This window comes from Girardinichthys multiradiatus, chromosome 18, assembly GCF_021462225.1.
Source record: "Girardinichthys multiradiatus isolate DD_20200921_A chromosome 18, DD_fGirMul_XY1, whole genome shotgun sequence".
NCBI lineage: Eukaryota > Metazoa > Chordata > Actinopteri > Cyprinodontiformes > Goodeidae > Girardinichthys > Girardinichthys multiradiatus.
Genome location: NC_061810.1, coordinates 50129409 through 50144773, shown reverse-complemented (window position 1 = coordinate 50144773; position 15365 = coordinate 50129409). Strand labels below are relative to the sequence as shown.

Sequence of the window (15365 nt, the reverse complement as noted above, 5' to 3'; positions counted from 1 at the left end):
GAAAGTCTAAGTCCTGCATTCAGTCCTGTGTTCAGTCCTGCTTTTGTGGGAGAATAAAGTTTAGAAATGATGAGACAACTGGTTTCTATTTACGTACATTTTTTCTGGCACACTGAACTCTAATGTCAAAGCGACCTGGCAGAATTTAAGTTATCAAAATTCTTTCCAGCTGGATTATTTCCATCCAGCCTACAAGTTCGCTTCTACAATAACAACTCCATTAGTCTTTCCTCACGCCAAGAACTTTTCCTTATCTAACTTGTTCCCAGACAGGCCTTGCATAAGGCTCAGAGTGACTTTTCCCTCATGCCCAGAACAATCTACACATAAGTCATTTTCACATATGGTAAAAACAATAGTAACCAATAGTACCAAACAAACCTTTAAGCTTCCACACTTTCAGTCCTTTGTTCGGTACTGCGTTCGGTCCTGCATTCGGTCCTGCATTCGGTCCTGCGTTCGGTCCTGCGTTCGGTCCTGCATTCGGTCCTGTGTTCGGTCCTGTGTTCGGTCCTATGTTCGGTCCTACGTTCGGTCCTACGTTCGGTCCTACGTTCGGTCCTGCCTTCGGTCCTGCGTTCGGTCCTGCATTCGGTCCTGCCTTCGGTCCTGTGTTCGGTCCTGCATTCGGTCCTGCGTTCGGTCCTGTGTTCGGTTCTACGTTCGGTCCTATGTTCGGTCCTACGTTCGGTCCTGTGTTCGGTCCTACATTCGGTCCTACGTTCGGTCCTGCGTTCGATCCTGTGTTCAGTCCTACGTTCGGTCCTGCATTCGGTCCTGTGTTCGGTCCTACGTTCGGTCCTACATTCGGTCCTGTGTTTGGTCCTGCGTTCGGTCCTGTGTTCGGTCCTACGTTCGGTCCTACCTTCGGTCCTGCCTTCGGTCCTCTGTTTGGTCCTACGTTCGGTCCTACGTTCGGTCCTGCATTCGGTCCTACGTTCGGTCCTGCGTTCGGTCCTACGTTCGGTCCTGTGTTTGGTCCTGCATTCGGTCCTACATTCGGTCCTACGTTCGGTCCTGCATTCGATCCTGTGTTCGGTCCTACGTTCGGTCCTGCGTTCGGTCCTGCGTTCGGTCCTGCGTTCGGTCCTACCTTTGGTCCTGCATTTGGTCCTGTGTTCGGTCCTGCATTTGGTCCTACGTTCGGTCCTATATTCGGTCCTACGTTCGGTCCTGCGTTCGGTCCTACCTTCGGTCCTGCATTTGGTCCTGTGTTCGGTCCTGCATTTGGTCCTACGTTCGGTCCTATATTCGGTCCTGCATTCGGTCCTGTGTTCGGTTCTGCATTCGGTCCTGCGTTCGGTCCTGTGTTCGGTCCTACGTTCAGTCCTGTGTTCGGTCCTATATTCGGTCTTGCATTCGGTCCTGCGTTCGGTCCTGCGTTCGGTCCTGTGTTCGGTCCTACGTTCGCTCCTGCATTCGGTCCTGCATTCGGTCCTGCATTCGGTCCTGTGTTCGGTCCTACATTCGGTCCTACGTTCGCTCCTGCCTTCGGTCCTGCGTTCGGTCCTGCATTCGGTCCTGTGTTCGGTCCTACGTTCGGTCCTGCGTTCGGTCCTACGTTCGGTCCTACGTTCGGTCCTGCCTTCGGTCCTGCGTTCGGTCCTGCATTCGGTCCTGCATTCGGTCCTGCGTTCGGTCCTGCGTTCGGTCCTGTGTTCGGTTCTACGTTCGGTCCTACGTTCGGTCCTGCGTTCGGTCCTACATTCGGTCCTACGTTCGGTCCTGCGTTCGATCCTGTGTTCGATCCTGTGTTCAGTCCTACGTTCGGTCCTGCATTCGGTCCTGTGTTCGGTCCTACGTTCGGTCCTACATTCGGTCCTGTGTTTGGTCCTGCGTTCGGTCCTGTGTTCGGTCCTACGTTCGGTCCTACCTTCGGTCCTGCCTTCGGTCCTCTGTTTGGTCCTACGTTTGGTCCTACGTTCGGTCCTGCATTCGGTCCTACGTTCGGTCCTGCTTTCGGTCCTACGTTCGGTCCTACGTTCGGTCCTACGTTCGGTCCTGCATTCGGTCCTGCGTTCGGTCCTACGTTCGGTCCTGTGTTTGGTCCTGCATTCGGTCCTACATTCAGTCCTACGTTCGGTCCTGCGTTCGATCCTGTGTTCGGTCCTACGTTCGGTCCTGCGTTCGGTCCTGCGTTCAGTCCTACGTTCGGTCCTGCATTCGGTCCTGTGTTTGGTCCTGCGTTCGGTCTTGTGTTCGGTCCTACGTTCGGTCCTACATTCGGTCCTGTGTTCGGTCCTACATTCGGTCTTGCATTCGGTCCTGCGTTCGGTCCTGTGTTCGGTCCTACGTTCGGTCCTACCTTCGGTCCTGCCTTCGGTCCTCTGTTTGGTCCTACGTTCGGTCCTACGTTCGGTCCTGCGTTCGGTCCTACGTTCGGTCCTACGTTAAGGCCTGTGTTTGGTCCTGCATTCGGTCCTGCATTCGGTCCTACGTTCGGTCCTGTGTTTGGTCCTGCATTCGGTCCTACGTTCGGTCCTACGTTCGGTCCTGTGTTCGGTCCTACGTTCGGTCCTACGTTCGGTCCTACGTTCGGTCCTGCGTTCGGTCCTACGTTCGGTCCTGCGTTCGGTCCTACCTTCAGTCCTGCATTTGGTCCTGTGTTCGGTCCTGCATTTGGTCCTACGTTCGGTCCTATATTCGGTCCTACGTTCGGTCCTGCGTTCGGTCCTACCTTCGGTCCTGCATTTGGTCCTGTGTTCGGTCCTGCATTTGGTCCTACGTTCGGTCCTATATTCGGTCCTGCATTCGGTCCTGTGTTCGGTTCTGCATTCGGTCCTGCGTTCGGTCCTGTGTTCGGTCCTACGTTCAGTCCTGTGTTCGGTCCTACGTTCGGTCCTGCATTAGGTCCTGTATTCGGTCCTACATTCGGTCTTGCATTCGGTCCTGCGTTCGGTCCTGTGTTCGGTCCTACGTTCGGTCCTGTGTTCGGTCCTACGTTCGGTCCTACCTTCGGTCCTGCCTTCGGTCCTCTGTTTGGTCCTACGTTCGGTCCTACTTTCGGTCCTGCATTCGGTCCTACGTTCGGTCCTGCGTTCGGTCCTACGTTCGGTCCTACGTTCGGTCCTACGTTCGGTCCTACGTTCGGTCCTACGTTCGCTCCTGCATTCGGTCCTGTGTTCGGTCCTGTGTTCGGTCCTGTGTTCGGTCCTACGTTCGGTCCTACGTTCGGTCCTACGTTCGGTCCTACATTCGGTCCTGCATTCGGTCCCGCGTTCGGTCCTGTGTTCGGTCCTGTGTTCGGTCCTACGTTCAGTCCTGTGTTCGGTCCTACGTTCGGTCCTGCATTAGGTCCTGTGTTCGGTCCTACATTCGGTCCTGCCTTCGGTCCTGTGTTCGGTCCTACGTTCGGTCCTGCATTTGGTCCTGTGTTCGGTCCTGCATGCGGTCCTGCGTTCAGTCCTGCGTTCGGTCCTGTGTTTGGTCCTACGTTAGGTCCTGCCTTCGGTCCTGTGTTCGGTCCTGTGTTTGGTTGGTCCTGTGTAAGAGACGCAATCATGGAATGATTGCTGACTGGACAGATGTCCAGAAGACAGTCATGGACACCTTCTACCAGGAGGGGAAGCCACAAAAGCTAATTGCTAAAAAAGCTGGTTGTTCACAGAGGACTGAATCCAAGCATATTCACAGTAAGTTAAGTGGAAGGAAAAGGTGTTTTTGGAAAAGGTGCACCAGGAACAGGGAGAACAGCAGCCTTGAGAGGATAGTCAAGCGAAATCCATTGAAGGATTTGGAAGAGCTTCACTAGGAGTGTACTAAGGCTGGAGTCAGCATATCAAGAACCACTACACACAGATGGGTCCTACCCACAGACAGGTCCTACCTATGGGCTACATGCATCTTATCTGGGCTGAGGAGAAACAGAAACAGACTGTTGCTCAGTGGTCCAAAGTCCTCTATCCAGATGAAATTAAATTCTGCATTTAATTTGGAAATTGAGGTCCCAGAGTCTGGAGGAAGAGTGGAGAGGCCGGGAATCCACGTTCCTTGAAAATCAGTGCGCAGTTTCCACAGTCAGTGGTGATCTGGGGTGCCATGCCATTTGCTGGTTCTGTTCTACGTGGTTTTCTGAAGTCAACACAGCCATCTACCAGGACATTTTAGAGCACTTCATGCTTCCTTCTGCTGACCAGCTTTATGGAGATGCTGATTTCATTTTCCAGCAGGGCTTTGTACCGGCCCAGACTGCTAAAGGCACCAAAATCTAGTCCAATGACCATGGTGGTATTGGGCTTGATTGACCAGCAAACTGGACTGACCAGACCCTCATACAGAATCTATGGTGTATCGTCAAGAGGAAGATGGGAGACAACCCAACCAAGTGGCTATGACCTGAAGGTCGCTATCAAAGCAACCTGGGCTTCCTAAACACCTCAGCAGAACCACAGGCTGATCTCCTCCATGCCACGCCGCATTGATGCAGTAATTCATGACAAAGGAGCCCAGACCAGGTACTGAGAGCATAAAAATGAACAGACGTTTCAGAAACCTGACATTTCTCTTTAAAATATCATTTTTATTGATCTGATGTAATATTCTAATGTTTTGAGATGTTTAATTTTGGATTTTCATTCTCTCTAAACCAAAATCATCAAGATTACAAGAAATAAAGGCTAAAATATTTCACTCTATGTGTGATGGATCTATATAATATCTGAGAGTTACTTATCATTCATACCCCTGGCAGATTTAGATTTAAAATAGTTTTTTTTTCAGCCAAGACATTTGTTTCTGATAGGAAATGAGGCAGGCATCTCTCATAAGTTAATAAGTGAAAGAAGTGAAGCTGCGCAAAAATATCGAATCACAACCGCCATCACTATTCTAGTGTTTGCAATATCACAGTTTCAAAGGCCTGTTTGGATGCAATATTTAGTGGGATATCATTTTCTAGTTCCATTCACCCACACCCTGCATGCCAATAACATATCTAGCCAGTTAGATGGTCCTTGGTTCCCATCTAGATGGATATTTTTAGTGACTGCATGTGGGTTAGTGGTAATAGATATGGTCATCACAACATTCAGCTTTAGTCATAGTAACAGGTTTCACATGCAAGCTTTAAGAAATATCAGCTGTGAAACTATTTATATGGTTTTACAAAATTAATGCAACAATCGTTGTTGGAGTTACAGCAATTCAACCCTTCTACTTGCTGAGCAGCTTTCTGCATCTGATGAGTTCCATGTCTTTGAGGTTGGAAGACCTCCTTATCATCACCCTAATCTTTAGCTCCCTTCACAGATTCTCTATCAGATTCAAACCAGGATCTTAGCTGGGCTGCTCCAGAACATTAATAGAACTTCCACTCAGATGAAGGGTATGAATATTTTTACTGTAAATCTGAGTTGTATCATTTCTCCCATCCACGATGGGGCACATCTGTTATGAATCAGAGCTTTGAAGTTGAGTGTTTTGCTGTTATGAAAGCTTTTGACCTGCAGGGGGCACAATGATGCAGCCTGCAACCTTTAAAGCCTCTTTCTCTTTCTGTAGTTTCATAGGTGCCCATCAGCATCAGAGTTCAGCATGAGCGTGGTCAGATTCAGTTTTATTTATATAGTGCTAATTCACAACACATGTTGTCTCAAGGTTCTTCACAACAGTCAGGTTCATACATTCTAATTAATCGTAACCATTGAACAGTTCAGTCAAATTCAGTTATTTATTCAAATTGGATAAAAAGTTTTTCTGTCTAAGGAAACCCAGCAGAAACCCAGCATTCTTGCAGCAGTGATGTTTTTGTTTCCTGGACCTTTTGAAATTCTCCTAAAACTTTTCAGAATCAGGAAACATGTTGGATAAGTTTTCATTCCTTCCTTTAAATTCCCGACTTCCCTCTGGGCTGGAGTCCAACACTGCAAATCTTTGCTGCCTCCTGCTGTTGTTCGATGGCCTGTTGCTGCCTTTTTTGTGTCGAGTATTAATTTCAGGAAGTCAGATTTAGCAGCCAGGTCAGAACCTGTATTAGTTCCCAGACACAGAGCTGGTTCTGTGTTTTTACGTGCAGTAACCTGAGCCTCTTCCTGGGATGAATCCAGAACGCTCAGGCCTGAACTCTGACGGGGTATCATGTTGATGAGCTCTCTGGTTGAAGGAGGCGCAGTCAGACCAGCCCAGTCTGTGGGATTCAGAGTCCCACATGGAGGTTTGACTCTGTTTGCTGTCAGCGTGGCTCTGCGGTGCTGGAACCAGAGCCTCCTCCGAGAGACCTTCAAGCTGAACCAACCCAGTCATTGATGAAAGTCTAGACCGATCAGGTCTCTGCACAATGACCCGGTACTGCAGTCTGTTCCGACGCCTGCTGCTGAGAAAGAGTAAAGGAGAGGAGGAGGACGAGGAAAAGGGCAGTGTTTACAAGGAGAGCAGCCAGCAGGGTGAGTCCATCAGTGACTGAGATGATCCGATACTCCTCATAAACCCAGAATAATGTCACACCTAAGTTAAAGCAGGACAAATCAAACTGAATCAAATCCTTTTGTAAAAGCTGCCCTGGACCTGACTTTAAAACTGGGATAAACTGAAACCAGAACCAGCTCCAGTTAAAGCTGAGCTGCTGATGGAGCGTTCAGTTTGTCAGAATAATGAAAACCTTCTGGCTGAAGCTGAAATTGGATGATTGTGCCCAGAGACCACAGATGGAGAGCTTTCAGACCCACGTTTACCATCTGGTTCATGTTCTGACATTGTGGTCACATAAAGTTAAACTGCCAGGGGCAAACACCTGAGCTTTAACTGGTCCCAGATGATGGAAGCAGATCCAGATGTTGGGATATATTGTGTCTCACTGTTTGTGGCTCACGATAAGATCTTTCTGCACTTTGGTTCGTTTCCTGGTTGCATCGCTGCTGCAGGTTTAATGCAAAACAGTTTGATGTAAGGAGGCATGAAACGCCTGCAAATCAGTGTGTGTGTGGGAGAGTGTGTGTAAAGATCTGATAGGCTTCTTCTGTGATTGTAATGATAGAGTTCAATGAGCATTTAGAGCATAAATAGGATCGGATTTTTTTGTGCTTTTAAGATAATACTTTTTTCTTATTTTCAGATGGTGACATTAATTAATTTCTTTTTCTTTTTCTTTACAGTTTTTTTTATCAAATAAAATACTGAATAAAAATGATTAATTTCCAACTAAATAACTAAATATTTATTTATTCAGAAATGAAAATGTGGAGATTGACAGATTATAAAAAATTGTTATTAATTGTTGACATTTATTCTATTATTTGGTTCTTCTTTGGGTTCCATTCATATTTCCATACTTAACACTGAAATCAGTATTTAGTTTGATCATTTTTACATCTGTTTCATGTCTTAAAAAACCTTGACCAGGATTTAACTATAATGACATTTTTATGTGAAACATTGCAGGATAACTGTCTCCATAAATGGGTGTAAATGTCTCTGAAAATGTAGAAAGCACAGTGAGTTAGAAAGTACCTTGGTGGTACACAGTTATTGTGACACTACAGGATGGCCTCCTGTCAGATGTTTCTGGATTATAAATATCTGTGTCAGATCTGCTGTCAGGGTCTCGCTCTTCTCATGTCACACATATCTCTTTACATATAAACAGACCTGCAGTGGAAACACACAAGTCAGTTAAACCGCTGCTGTTCTGTGGATCAGCAGGAAACCTTCCTGTGTTATTATTAAACTGGAATCATCTGAGTTTCCACTGGTCTCCTGTCCTCTCCTGAACCCAGATGCTTTAACAAACTAAAAGCAGAGATGTTAATCTGCAGCCTGTGATTTTCTCCTCCAGCTTTAGCTCCTTTAACTCACCTCATTAATCACGTACTGTTTGCACCACAAATAAAGACCAGACAATCAAACAAGCATCAAGCCACCTAACTTTGACCTTTCAAAGTGGCCTTCACCCACCATCAGGATGTTTCTTGGACTTTGGCTGCTTTTCTCTCAGTTTCAGTCCGTCAACCTGATTATTGTCAAAAGGTTTTTTATTAAAATAACTTAAGTTTCTACCTATGAATCATTCAGGAATTAAACAGGCTCCTAAACTCAAGACATGAACCATTGTTGTTAACACTGAAACCTTTTCTTCTTTTTTACTATCAGTCTGTCACAAAAACACAATTTGTTCTATTTTCTTTATTTTAATCAGTGAAAGAGTTTGACAGACAGGAAACAGGATGTTAGCTGTTAGCTAAAAAGAAATGAGCTAAATAAGTTTCTTTTATCAGAGTTTGATCAACTTTAACACATGGAGTAAATTCAGTGTTGTTCTTCATTTAATAGTTTATACAGAGGAAGATACCTGCCAGATCCCTTACTGGTATTACTGGTATTCAGAAAAACACACTGTTAGCTTAGCTTAGTTTATCTTATTATAACTTAGCTATTTGATTTTGATTTATCTTAATGTGAAGAATACCGACTGATCTTAGTTGAACACGGCAGGATTTTTAAATTGTCGGTTAATTTTCCAAACCTGAGAGACCCCAAACATGATGATTAAACTCGCTGTGGCGTCCCCTGAAAGGGAAAAGCTGAAAGAAAATGAAGAAGGTATATATTTATTTCTATTTCTATAAATGTTATAATTCACCATGCTGATGATATCTGTCGACATTAAACATTCAAAATTGTAAGTGGCCATTTTTAATCAGTGGGCATTTGTAATTTGGTCTTTCTACATGTAGCTACATCATAAAACCCTAACAATAAGCTGAAGAATGTATCTCTCTGGTCCTTTGTCAGCTTCATGTATGTCTCTCTGAGCTGCTGTGATTTTCATCTGGTGCATCAGGATCTCAAGTTTCTGCAGCTTAAACTCAGTTTGGAGCAGAGATTATATGAGGTAGTCTCATCATGAAGAAGCTCCTACAGAAAACATTGCAGGCTTCAAACTGAGTCACGTTTTGTTTTTTGATTGTGCCTGGATCCTCGTTAGGATCAGGAAATGTTAGATCATATGAGAAAAAGTAAGTTGGAGAACATTTGTGAATTTGTCCTCAGTTCTGCTGCTGCTGTGGGTGAAGATAGGAAACACCTAAATCTGCGTCTCCCTCTGCTGGTCGCAGTCTTCCTGTATGGAGGTCTAAGAAGCTTTCTAGTTCTCAGGATCATGAATTTTACAACAGCTGAATCTGCTAAATTAAAGATTCAGCATCAAACATTTAGCAGCAGCTGTGCAGATGTTCACTGCACGTTTTTGCATGATCAGACTGTAAATCATTCAGACAGAACCAGAAACACAAGAATAACTTTCTTTAGATTGTCATCAAGCTACTTACTTAGTAGCAGACATCTGTATATATTAGTACAGAGTGACTACCCTTAGCTTGGCCCGGTTCTGGCTGTTCTGGAATGTCCTGCAGTCTGAGCTGCAGGGATGAAATACAAAAATCACCTGAAGACAGGAAAAGGAAAGTAGCATAGACAGTTTTCTGGCTGCAGTCCTGCTGAACCACCAGCAGATGGCAGCATGCTTCCAGTTAAATGAGACTGACGCTCTTTCTTGCTTCATCCTTTAGTTTATTAAAAACAGTGATGACCTCAGAATTAGAGTGATCATTTTTAAAAACATTTATCACAGAGTTGTTTATATTATGTTTACAAAAAAAACAAAAGATCAAATATTCATATTATCATATTCAGATAAAACAGCTGCATCAAAGTTATGAAACAAATTCATTTTTCTCCATATTTCAAAATAAAACCCTCCTTAATAGCAGTAAACGTGAGAAGATACTTTCACCTACTGATGATGATCCTCAGTAAATCCACCCGTGTGTTGCATCCCCCCCCCCCCCCTGTAAAAATATTGCAGCTCTCTAATCCCGTCTTCTCTGATTTAGAAGCATCGTGTTTGGATTTCAGCCGAACCGCAGCAGAAACTGTGGGAGTTTGATACAAAAATATATTCTTGTTGTGAAACAATGAGCGACAGGACAAACGATTGTCTTCAGCTGCAGTTAATGTGCAGCAAGTCTTTGGTTTGGCTCATCCTGCCGCCTACTTACTGCTCATCAGCTGCAGCTCCTGTCAGGAGAAACTCACATCAAGGTGGAAAACATTTTCAGAGCCCAGAACCACAGCTCATAGCACTGCTGCAGTTTGTGGCTTCTTTCTTTCAACCACATGTTTGTAATGAGAGTTTCTACATGAAAACAGAAAATGATTTATAATAATTGGAGAGTCTTTGAACACGTGGAGCACATCGGAACCAAGAGAAGCATTCAAATAAATCTGAAATCTATAAAAATGATCCATGTAGAGGAAATCTACGGAACATGAGTCTGAATCCAGTTTCTGAACTTTCTCTTATTTGTTGTTTGTTGCATTTGTGTTTGACTCCCTATAGAAATATATTTATCTGTTAAATGTTCTTGAAGAGGCCCAGATTGAATTTCTGGCACCAATCTGAACTTTTTTACACCACAACGCCAACTTACAAAACACAGTCTGATCTGTTTCAGACTTGTTGGTTCTGAATAAATAAATCTCAGCTGCAGCTGAACTGAACCTGCTGCCAAACGATTTACCAGTTACTCCAGAGGCAGGAGTGCAGTCAGATTATTATCCAGGATTAACCCTAATTCAGAAGTCCGGTCAAATATGACCCAAATTTCAGTCAGACATAATTTAGTCGTATTAATCTAGAATTTGTCCAGATAAGAGCTCCAATTCAGTCAAAACCAGAATTCAGAAACAATTCAGCAGGTTGATAGCCGCAACTTAGCCAAAATCCAGTCAGATATGAGATTTAAATCAGTCCAAACTCAGCCAGAACCCAGCCAGGAATGAGCCAGAATTCAGACAGATGAGATCCAGCTCAGACAAAACTTAGACATCAATTCTGCTACAATCCAGTGAGAATTCAGGACGAATCGAATCAGAAGTAGAGATCAGGAGGAGATGTGTGTGTGTGTGTGTGTGGGTGTGTGTGTGTGGGTGTGTGTGTGTGTGTGTGTGTGTGTGTGTGTGGGTGTGTGTGTGTGTTCTGTGATCTGCTACTGATCAGTCTCCTCATCCTGTAGTTTTATGGTTTGGTTGTCATTCAAATGTCCTGATGACATTCTGCTGTTCTCTGATGTGGCGTTTTGTTTATTGATCGGGAAACATACCTGAAAAGGCACACACACACACACACACACACACACACACACACACACACACACACACACACACACACACCCACACACCCACACACACACACACACACACACACCCACACACACACACACTCTCTCTCTCTCTCTCTCTTGCTGGGTGATAATGGGCGCTGGGATCAATGCTGCTACGTTGGATCTTCTGTCCTTCGGTCACCAACGCTCAGGTATGGAGGTATCAGACGAACATTATTCAGCAGAAACTGAACCTGTTGCAGCACCACCTGGACACTTTTAGTTGGACCTCCACATCCTGTTACACTTTATGAAGATGAGAGAATATGTTAAATAAAGCAGGGCTTCTCCAGTGGGATGTGGACCTGTGGACCTGAGACAGAGGAGGTCAGCTGTTTAATAAAAACCAAATACCTCACTGCCTGAAGGTGTTCCTGAATCCGTCCTGACAGAGACCCGAGTTGCAGCAGGTCATCTCTAATTAAACCCACTGAAAGATGAAGAAGGTAGACCATCTGACCATCATCATCACGACCTGATGATTATAATGAAGATGGTTCCCATCATCATCCTCCTCTCAGTCCCTCAGGCCAGGTACGAGGACACAAATACTCGTCAGTAATTAAAGAACCTGACCTGGTTCTGAGTGTAGGCCTACATTCAGCATGACGATGCGTTTACTGACACTTTGGTGCATTTTAGCAGCATCCCAGTGGTGAAATCAGCTGGTGCAGCAGAAATGTGGCTTTGACTGAAAATCGTCTCCTTTGACAGTTTTCTGAACCCTTCAAACACGCGCTGCTATCACCAGGAGGACTCCATGTTTGCTGCTGGTGACTCATCCTTTCTGCAGCTGATAATTGGGTTGTGTAACGAACTCTTCACTGTTAATTGGGGCGTCCACTCATAGAGACTCATCATCTCCTCTTCCACATCTTCAGCAGACCATCGCAGCTCAACCACAGGTGGATGGAAGGTGGAAACGATCAAATCAGAGGAGTTCAGATCTTCATTGTGACATAAGATGATGAATGTTAACCTGGTGTAATGTTGCAGAAACAGATCCCAGCTACAGGCCAGAGAGTTCTGTCCACATCATCAGGATGCATCTGTAGACGGATTAAAGTCAAATCGGAGCTGGGATCAGTTTCCTCGGATTTGGTTGTTCCACCTCAGGCTGCAGCTGTCTCCCAGTGAGAGCAGAAGTGAATCATCAGTATGAAAGGATGCTGGCAGAGTGTCAGACCATGTTGGTACCTGCAGGCTCCAAGTGTTTCCCTCTCATGGATAACCAACCCTCTCAACGTGTTCTCGCTCTGATCTCCTTGTCCTGCAGCCCTGCATTAGGTTTCCTCTAACGAGAGGTTGCTCTACAGCGATGCCCAGCAACAGCAAACCAGAAACTCAGAGCTGGGAGCTTTTACTTTAATTAGGATTTAACCTGATGTGAAACAGGTCTGGAAACACAGAGGAGCTGCTCTGAAAAAGTCTTTTTTGCTAATTTGGTTTTAGGAAAAGGTATTATTACTGATTATCTCCATCAGCTTCTGTTTTCCTGGAACTTTTGAATCATATGGAAATGGAGGGTAATGATTGCTGCATATTTTCCAGAAGAATTTATGCTGAAGCTTGGATCTCTGTCATCATCTGGTCTTCATCTTTAGGATTCTCCAAACATTCCCAACAGGTGGCAGATCCAGACCACAGGCAGGACAGCTAAGCTCTCACATGCTGTGTCTCTGAATGGGTTCCTCCTGCAGCAGTGCCTGAGGCCTGACCTCAGCGCCTTGATGAAATTTAAACTAACCTTGAAGTTTTGATCCATATTTCTTTGGAAACCCTGAACCTTTAATTGATGTTCATTTATTCCTGATCTCGACAACATCAGTATTCAATCTTCTAACTAGGTCAGGGGTCTGCAACCTGCGACTCTGGAGCTGCAAGTGGCTCTTTGGATCTTTCACAAATTATAAAGAGCCAACTAATGTTTCTAAAAAATATATACATAATAATTATTGCAGATTTAAGCTGTTTTAAATTTTTTGGAATAATTGCATTGAATTTGGAAGAATGACTGATTGATTGATTATTTTTTCTTGTAATTAGGTTGGAAACTGTGTGATTTTACATCATTCTTTACGTATATCAACATCCAGTAGAAGAAAATTTGTTCATCCTCTTTAAAAGTTTTATGTTTTCATATTTAAAACATAAAAGTAAATAAAAAGGTGGTTCTTTAAACATGACGATATATTTCCTGTAGTAGATATTTATCAAATATAATAAGTTGTCTTTCTTCATGCAACATTTGAAGCTCTAAACGAGTTTTATTCAGCTGGACTGAGGGCAGAAATGGCTCTAGGTTGCAGATCCCTGGTCTAGATAGTCCTCCAGAACCATGTTGGGTCTTCATGATCGTGTACAAAAGTTCTCCACCTTGTCTTGTAGACTTCTGTCCATCTTGACAGACCTTCAGGTTCTGGTGTTGCATTTAAAAACTTTCTGTTCGGTTCATCTTCAGTGGAGTAAAATATGGCTGCTTGTTTCAGAACATCAAAGGAGATCTTATCTTTCTTTTAGCTTTAATGACATCAGCTCCGTCATTTCAATTATTTCTGCTGTTTGGATGGATGTCGGGAAGCAGATTCAAACGGTCCATAAATCCGAGGTTCTTCTTTCTCAGCTGGATTTTATCTAAAAGAAAAAGTCCTGAAACGTCTGGTGGGAATGAGGAAGAGGAGACTGAAAGCAGCAGCCTTCCTGTGAGTCGGGATGATGCAGTGAAGGTGGAGTGTTCCGATGTGGGAGCAACATGAAACATCAGGCTGAATATTTTTAGGAGCTTCTTCCACACCTCCACCACCTCCTCCTCCTTCATCCCTCCATCCCTCCGTCTCTCACCGGCGAGCGCTGATGGCTGCTTGCCTTTTCCTCTCCTCTCCCTCTCTGCTTCTCTTCACATGCAGCAGAGGAAGAGGAGGAGGAGCAGGCAGGAAAACAGTGGAGTAAAACGGAGCAGAAACACCTCTCCGTTGGCTTCATCAGATCCTGGATTCTCCTGCAGCCGCGCTGCCATCTTTTGGAATGCCACAACATTTTCCTGATTTTGGATTTCCGGGAAGGGATTCCTCTGAAAATTGTCGACAAAGCACTGAAGATGAACGCTCGAACGTGGAACGATCTGTTCATGCGTTTCTGGATACATCAAAGTCCTGAAAATCAAATAGTTTCATCAGTGGAGAGGCAGGAGAAGCTGGAGAAGTAAGCTTATAAATTACCCAACAAGCTTTATGTTTCTTTATTCATATCTGCTGCTTCCTCAGCACAGAAGACTCAGTTCAGCCACAGATTGAGTGCTGACTCCGTTTGTTTCAGATTTTCCTTCATTATTCCTGAATGAAGGCGCTGCAGACCCTTCATACCTTCTGTGACTGGAGGAAAAACTGATCAAACAACATGGACTTAAAGTGGGTCGGAACCGAAGCTGGAAGATGTGATGGGTAACTCTGGAAAACTCTGCCAGTTCAGCCAAAGACCTTCAAGCAGTTTGTCTGAGGGGCAGAAATGAGGCTCGCAGTGAATCTAAAGGATCTTTCTGGAAGCTTTTAACCCTGTTCTTGTATCTAATCATGAATCAACAATAAGCCTAACGTCCATCATCAAAAACTGCTTCACCTGGTGGGTTCCACCCCTCTGGTAGAGTCATGGTCTGTCCTTGACTGAAAGGAGACCCAGACCTGAAACCCAGAGCAGGGATTTGGTTCCTCAGGGAGATGGCGGCGGCCATTGCTAGCTCCCTGATCCGACAGAGGCGGCAAGCCCGCGAGTCCAACAGTGAGAAGGTCGCCACCAGCAAGAAGCGCTCGAGCCCCAGTAAAGACCCGAGGTCTCTGTGCGAGAGACACATCTTCAGCGTCTTCAGCAAAGTTCGCTTTTGCAGCGGAAAGAAGAGGCCGGTACGCCGGAAACCAGGTGGGCGCTCCCATTCTGACCAGCATTTAGGAGTCATGAATGTTCTCTGAAGTTCTTGGAATGTTCTTACCTTCATGTCTGAGAAACCTGAAACAATCTAATCTTAACAAGGTTTGGTTGCCTGTTGGTGAATATCTTTAGAAACATTTCTTTGTGTTTTTTCTTGGTATATTTGTGTCTTTTACCTTATTATTTAATTTTCGGTTGGGAACTTCACCTCTACTGCCACCTGTTGGATACACAGCAGTTTATTCTCCAATCCAGCCACACAGAAAGAAGCAGTTACTTCTTACATTTTCC

At 44.8% G+C, this 15365-nt stretch overlaps 1 protein-coding gene across 3 annotated transcripts in view; it reads left to right on the top strand.

Moving 5' to 3' along the window:
* The window catches only part of LOC124884097 (fibroblast growth factor 12-like), a 61644-nt gene that overhangs the window by 26367 nt on the left and 19912 nt on the right, over positions 1 to 15365 (top strand). Inside the window, exon 1 of one of the 3 annotated variants that reach the window (XM_047391734.1) lies at positions 6077 to 6380. The exons of 1 other annotated variant lie outside the window; for it this stretch is intronic. In XM_047391734.1, coding sequence (XP_047247690.1) covers positions 6275 to 6380 — 106 coding nt within the window. In that variant the 5' untranslated portion in view covers positions 6077 to 6274. Of the gene's footprint in view, positions 1 to 6076; positions 6381 to 14065; positions 15066 to 15365 lie in introns of those variants that run through there. One more of the 3 variants, XM_047391733.1, reaches the window with a different exon arrangement.